Raw genomic sequence first — 7,379 nt, forward strand, 5'->3', positions numbered from 1 at the left:
AGAAGCATCAGGCTGTGAGGACACAGATGACTTCTAACCAGCACGAAAAGCCCCTCTGCAGGTTGAGTTGTGTGTTGGGACCTCCTCACTTGCCCATGGGGAAGTTGACACTCTCCATCTCCCTCCCACACTGGTTTTGACCCTGCTGTTTTCCACCACTTTGCGTGAATGTGCCATGCTGGTGGACATTTAAGTGGACAGCAGGACATTGTAAAAATCATCAATATTGCATCAATGTCAGGGTGTTCCCCTCCCAGAAAGGGGGAGGTGACACAGGACAGAGAGGGAGACCCCTCCTTCTCTTTGTAAGTTGCTGAAAAAAACCAAGTCAAGTGAGAGAGAAATATGGGAGTGTGTGGTGCCCGAGCACCAGGTGAGGGCCCAGCCCCACCCTGTCTGTCACCCTGCTGCTGTGACCAGCTGCCACAGTAGCCATCTAAGAGAGGTCCTGAGCTCCCTCCAGACTCCAAGAAATAACAGAAAGGCTGATGAAGCAGGGACTCCAGTCCTCGGCAGCCCTAGACCCTCACCCTTTTCTGGCATCTGTGGGAGCCTGAGCTTCCTTCTCTGAACCAGTTTCTGAACCACCAATGGACAGACCACAGGCTGGTGCTGCCAGCGTGGGAAAGTAAAAAGGACTTGGGCTATGGCAACCCAGAGACTGGGTTTGAATACAGTTCCTCCATTTGCATGTTGTGCAACTGAAAGGAAGATGATTTCCCAGTATGAGTCTTATTTCCTAAAATAGAAAGCAGGGTGTCAGCTCGTCAGCAGATAGGGTGCCAGCCACGTACACTGGAGCTGGTGGGTTCAAACCCAGCCTGGGCTTGCCAAACAACAATGACAACTACAACCAAAAAATAGCCAGGCATTGTGGCAGGCACTTGTAGTCCCAGCTACTTGGAAGGCTGAGGCAAGAGAATTGCTTAATCCCAAGAGTTTTAGGTTGCTGTGAGCTGTGACGCCATGGTACTCTACTGAGGGCGACAAAGTGAGACTCTGTCTCAAAAAAAAAAAAAAAGAAAACAGGGTAGTAAATAAAGAGAAGTAAGTAAGATCTTCTCTTATTAGAGGTACAGGTGGCCCTTGAGAAATAATAATAAAATAACAGTAGGTATTGAATGTTTGGTATGTGCCCATGTGCCTGTGTCACACTATCACATTTACCAATACCCCAGCTCCTGCCAGTCCCCATTACACAAGAAGGAACTGAGGTTCAGAGAGGTTAAGGAACTTGCCCAAGGTCACACAGCTAAGAAGTGATGGAGCCAGGATTTGAGCCCAGCTTTGTCTGTCTCCAAAGCCTGTATATTTTTCTTGTTTCTTTTCTTTTTTTGAGACAGGATCTCACACTGTCACCCAGGCTAGCGTACATTGGCATGATAAGATCATAGCTCACTGAGGCTTCAAACTCTTGGGTTCAAGGGATCCAATCCTCCTGCCTTAGCTTCCTAACTACAGGCACACAGCTATTTTTTTTCCTCATCTTTTGTAGAAACAAGTTCTCAGCCACATTACCCAGGCTAAAAGCTTATCTTTTATTCTTACAGTAGGGCCTACTGTAACTCTAGGCAAAACCGGACTGACCAGAAATCCATCAGGGTTACAATGGTGGGTTTAAACACATGGGAAAGAAATGAAGGCTCATCATTTTTCAGTCAGGCCTGGTGGCATACACCTGTAGTATTAGCTACTTGGGAAGCTGAGGCAGGAGAAGCACTTGAGCCCAGGAGTTCAAGACCACCCTGGGCAGCATTGCAAGACCCCATCTCTTAAAAAAGTTAGCTGGGCATGGTGGTGCACAGCTATAGTTTCTTTTACTTTTCCACTATATTAAACTTTGGTTATTATCTCTGTTTAAAAGTCTTCTACTAAAAAAAGTCTTCTACCACTTTTATAGTGACAAAAAACTAAAGCATTTTACATAATACCTGTATTATTTCTTTTCTTTTTTGAGACAGAGTCTCAAGCTGTCCCCCTGGGTAGAGTGCCGTGGCATCACAGCTCACAGCAACCTCCAACTCCTGGGCTCAAGCAAGTCTCCTGCCTCAGCCTCCCAAGTAGCTGGGACCACAGGCGTCTGCCACAACGCCCGCTATTTTTTGGTTGCAGCCATCATTGTTTTGGTGGGCCCGGGCTGGATTCGAACCTGCCACCTTAGGTGTATATGGCTGGTGCCTTAGCCACTTCAGCTACAGGTGCTGAGCCACCTGTATCATTTCATTTAACCCTCACAATCTGCTGAGAAAAGATTCTTTCCCATATTTTATTTTATTTTATTTTACTTTTATTATTTGTTTTGAGACAGAGTCTCACCTCCTTGCCTCTGGTAGAGTGCAGAAACATCATAGTTCACAGTATCTTCAAACTCTTGGGCTCAAGTGATCCTCTTGCCTCAGCCTCCCAAGTAGCTGGAACTGCCACAACGTCCTGTCATTATTATTATTATTATTTAGAGTGGGAGGCTTGCTCTTGCTCAGGCTGGTCTCGAAATCCTGAGCTCAAATGATCCACCCGCCTGGACCTCCCCGAGTGCTGGGACTACAGGTGAGAGCCACCACACCCCACCTCTTTCCCCTATTTTACAGAGGAAATTGAGGCTCAGAAAAGAGAGAAGTGGTTGGTCTGTTTCCTAAGTAGATTTTTCTTTTGCTCTTTTGGATGAGGAAGAATTTTTTTTTTCTTTTTCTTTTTTTGAGACAGAGTCTTGCTCTGTTGCCCATATTGGAGTTAATTCACCGCAACCTCCACCTCCTGGGCTCAATCGATCCTCCTGCCTCAGCCTCCAGAGAAGCTGGAGCTACAGGCATCCTCCACATTGCCCAGCTAATTTTTCAACTTTTAGTAGAGATGCAGCCTTGCTCTTGCTCAGGCTCGGCATAAACTCCTGAGCTCAAAGGATCCTCCTACCTCAGTCTTCCAAAGTGCTAGGATTACAGGAGTGTGCCTCCCCTGACCTCTACCCCGCCGCTGAGCCTCCAAGGAAGGCTTAACTAGAATTATCCGAAGGATATGGGCGTCCTGGAACAGTAATGAGTTCCCTTTCACTAAGAGGTGTCCAAGTAGAGGACCATGGAGTGTCCTGGAGGGACGTTAAGGAGACCTGACGCTACATCTTCCTCCCCACAGACCCAAAGCGCAGGGCTGTGTCTTTCCATGAAACCAAAGCTGCACAAGGCAGGCCAAGTCCCCTGGTTCTAACTGGAAACACCGCAGAGGACCGACGTCTGAGGCCCCTCTTTTCTCTTCATCATCGCTCCTCCTCCCACCCGGGTCCTGCGGGACTCGGGCGGGGCGGGGCTTCCGCGGGCCGGGGCGGGGCTTCTGCGGGGATCCGCGGGCTGGCGGCCGCCCGGCGCTCAGTCTGCGCCCAGCCTGCGGCGGAACCATGGAGGCGGTGCTGCTGCAGGACTTCGTGCGCGCCCTGGACCCCGCCTCCCTCCCGCGCGTGCTGCGGGTCTGTTCGGGGGTCTACTTCGAGGGTGAGTGAAGGGTCGGGACCCCTCCGAGCCCCTCCCGCTGCGGCCAGGCGGTGGGGCGGAGGCAGAGGCGCTGCGAGGGCGTTAGAAACAGGGGTGAACTGCGCCGCGGGTTCAAACCCTGACGCCGCCACTACCCAAGCTGAGATTTGCGGCCAGACTCAATCTCTCTGGAACTTGGCTTTTGGCTTCCGTGGAATGGGGGGATTATTGACCTGCCCCGCAGGGTGGTGATGAAAAGTCAGTAAATTAAGGCGTCGGAGGTGACTGCGCGCGAGCCAAGCCAGGTGGAACCGTGTGTGCGTGGAGGGAGCTCCGTCTGCACTGGCGGCGCGGCGTCCCGGGCGCTCTTGATGGTTGCTGTTCCTTGACTCAAGTGCTAGAGCGGTCTCCCATATCCATGGCACCACCCTGGTCCCTTGCCTTATGTACACTGCCATTTTTTAGTCCTTCATCCCACTTTGGCTCTTGCTGGCCCAGGGGCAATATTTGATCAGCTCTTCAGTTCTTAGCTTAAATGGCCCAACTCTCTGCTCCTTTTACACCTACACTTCTGCCCCCTGCCCACAGACTCCGCCCCCAGGTTCACAGGGATGCGTATACAGCAGGGACACACTCACTGGTTATTGTTCCAAAGAGCAGGAGATGAGGGTTGACAGGTGGTGGGAAGGAGAGGACCGCAGCACAGAGGCTGTGGCCAGGGCTGCTCAGCGGCGAGGGGGAGGACGGCTGGAGAGGGGAAAGGGGGGAGGGAGAGAACCAAGAGATGCAGGGTAGGGGGTGCAGGTTCCTTCCCTAGGGCAGACTTAGGCATGAGGGCCTGCCCAGCCCTGCTTCCTGCCTGGGGGAAATTTACTCTGCCACAGCAGCTTCCAGCAGTGTTCTGGTCCCAGGCGGGCTGAGACACATGCAGAGTCATAGGGGCCACCACCTTCCACTGGGCCTCTCCAGGTCCACTTGGGTATCTAACAGATCTAGGTTCAAATCCTGACTCTGGTTCTGGTAGAAGGCTGGGCAGGCCTCTATACCTAAGTCTGCCCTAGGGGAGCAACCTGCACCCCCACCCTGCATCTCTGGGTTCTCTCTTTTCTCTGGGGGCTTACTGTAGGCAGCGCTTGAATCTGTTCCTTCTTCCCCTAGCCCAGGTTCAAGCCCCTAGGTCCCCCAGGCATCCCATGCCTGCTGGTGTCACAATACCAGACCTGGGGTTAGGGTGATGGTGACCAGAGAAGGCCCTGAGAGGGTGTGGGTGTGCAGATGTGGTGAGTGTGAAGGACAGATGGCCATACTGGTGGGGACCTGTGGTCGGCAGGACACTCAGAAGCGGATGGCTGAGTGGTTAAGTGGTTAAGTCTCAGTTCTGCTTCTATTACCTGATCACTTTGGGTGACACACTCAACCTCAACAGTCTCAATTTTATTACTTAGGAAATCGAAACTGCCCATCTCCCCCAAGGGCAGTCATGAGTCTTAAATGCAATGATACATCAGAAGCACTCTGTGCCCTAGGCGCCTGGTGTATACAGCATGGCAGCTATGGTTCTTACCTGTCTGGAAGGCCACACCTTGACGTTGCAGACAGAACTGTGTGCCCTTTCCTGGTGTAAGGTTTTCATCAGTTTCTTGGGTCTGACGTGAAGGGCCTTGCTAGGGCTGCCTGTGGGGGTGTCAGGTGGCTTCAAAGGCGGACCCCCTGCAGTCACCTGTCCTCCATACACACTCTGTGGGAAGGATCTTTATTGAGTGCCTTCTGTGTTCTCAACACTGCTTCAACACTTTCAACTAGGAATGTGGGCTGCTGAGCTCGAAAGTGGATGCCCAGAACTTTGACCATTGTGTTAGTGCTCTTCTATTCTCTCCTGTGCTGCCATTAAAAACAACTCATCTGACGAGAAAGGCAAGGTCTTAGAGAGCTGGATACCCACCTTGGCTCTGGGTGACCTGAGGGAGCCATTGCCCCTCTCCGAACTGGATTTTTCTCCTCTCCTCTCCTTTTCTCTCCTCTCCCTACCCCTCCTCTCCCCTCCCTTCCCTTCCTCTCCTCTTCTCTCTTCTCTTCGAGATAGAGTCTCACTCTGTCACTCCGGGTAGAGTGCCCTGGCGTCATAGCTTATAGCAACCTCAAACTCCTTGCCTCAGCCTCCTGAGTAGCTGGGACTACAGGCATGCACCACTATACCCAGCTAATTTTTCTGCTTTTAGTAGAGACAGGGTCTTGCTCTTGTTCAGGCTGGTCTTGAACTCCTGAGCTCAGGCAGTTCACCCAAGTTGGCCTCACAGAGTGTTAGGATTAATGGAGTGAATCACCATGCCCAGCTTTTTTTTTTTTTTTTTTTTTGAGAAAGAGTCTTATTCTGTCACTCGGACTAGAGTGCCACAGCCTAGTTCACAGAAACCTCAAACTCCTGGATTCAAGTGATCCTCCTGCCTCAGCCTCCCAAGTAGCTGGGATTACAGGTGCCTGTCACTATGCCTGGAAATTTTTTCTATTTTTAGTAAAGACAGGGTCTCACTTTCCATAGGCTATTTTTTTTTTTTTTTTGAAACAGAGTCTCACTCTGTCACTCAGGGATTGAGTGGGGTGGCATTATAGCTCACAGCAACCTCAAACTCCTTGGCTCAAGAGATCCTCTTGCCTCAGTCTCTTGAGTAACTGGGACGACAAGTGCCTGCCTCAGTGCCTGGCTAGCTTTTCTATTTTTGTAGACACAAGGTTTTGCTTTTCCCAGGCTGGTCTTGAACTCCTGACTTCCAATGATCTCCCAGCCTTGTCCTCCCAAAGTGCTAGGATTATAGGCGTGAGCTACCGTGCCTGAACCTGATTTCATAGCTATATGTGTATAACAAGGGAGTTGGGAATCCCTGGGTTATTTACTCGTTTATGGATCAACACAGACTCAGAGGCCAAGCCCTGTGCTGGTTGCAGTGGTGTTGAGATGGATCTGTCCCATCCATGAGCACAATTTAGGAGGCTTGGGATTTTTGAGAAAGGCTAGAGAGAAGTATACCCTGGGGGGAGGGGCGCATCCAATGCGAAGAAGAGGCAGAGATGGCTGAGGGCAGCTGAACCAGAGGACAGTAGGCAGGGAAAGACGAGAAAGGGCGTTCTGGGCAGCAGGAACAAAGCGTACAAAGGTGTGACAGAGCACAGTGTGTTGGGCACAGGATACAGGCTGCCTGGCACTTGCCCCACAGGGAAACCGAGTCCATGTCTCTGCAGGCTCCATCTACGAGATTTCTGGGAATGAATGCTGCCTCTCCACAGGAGACCTGATCAAGGTTACCCAGGTTCACCTCCAGAAGGTGGTCTGCAAGAACCCAAGGACAAGTCAGACCATGGAGCTCGCCCCCAACTTCCAGGGTAAGGTGGCCCCTCTGCCTCCTCACATGCCCTGGTATGCTCTAGGTACTTGTGGGCTACTTGTGTGCTTGCCAGCCTCAGCACTCACTCTCACCCCTCGAGTTTGCCCTTGAGCTTCTCACATTTACTACTACCCTGCCTCAGAGTGGCCTGACAACATCCCGAGAATGACACAGTCACATCCTGTCCCTGCCCGTCTTTCTGATCATGTCTGCCTCTGTTCCAGGTCTTTGTCCAGGTGCCTGTGTCTGTGTTTGCTCACACATTCATTCACTCACCAAACATCGGCAGACACTATGCGTGCCAAGCCCTGTTGGGGCTAGACTGTGGTGGGGATGCTTAGGTGAACCAGGCACAGCCCTATCCACCCATGAGCGTCCAGGATGGCAGTGAGAGAGGGCAATAGTACAAGCAGTAGACTCTGGGTGAGGGGAACATGCCCCAGGAGTCTGAGAAGGCTTCCTGGAGGAGGTGGCTCCTGAGCCAGAGGAACGATCCCAGCTAGAAGGAGTAGCATGTAGACATTTGGTGCTCATGAAA

General features: G+C 51.6%; 1 protein-coding gene across 2 annotated transcripts in view; it reads left to right on the forward strand.

Annotated features, from left to right (window-relative positions):
• Positions 1–3,367: 3,367 nt before the first annotated feature.
• The window catches only part of THEMIS2 (thymocyte selection associated family member 2), a 15,329-nt gene continuing 11,317 nt past the window's right edge, over positions 3,368–7,379 (forward strand). For both annotated transcript variants that reach the window (XM_003799828.3, XM_023519122.1), the window contains exons 1-2: positions 3,368–3,482; positions 6,699–6,839. In XM_003799828.3, the coding sequence (XP_003799876.1) occupies positions 3,389–3,482; positions 6,699–6,839 (235 nt within the window). In that variant the 5' untranslated portion in view covers positions 3,368–3,388. The remainder of the gene's footprint in view (positions 3,483–6,698; positions 6,840–7,379) is intronic.

The sequence above is a fragment of the Otolemur garnettii genome, unplaced genomic scaffold, assembly GCF_000181295.1.
Source record: "Otolemur garnettii isolate 467f Iridium unplaced genomic scaffold, OtoGar3 scaffold00156, whole genome shotgun sequence".
In the NCBI taxonomy this organism is placed as follows: domain Eukaryota; kingdom Metazoa; phylum Chordata; class Mammalia; order Primates; family Galagidae; genus Otolemur; species Otolemur garnettii.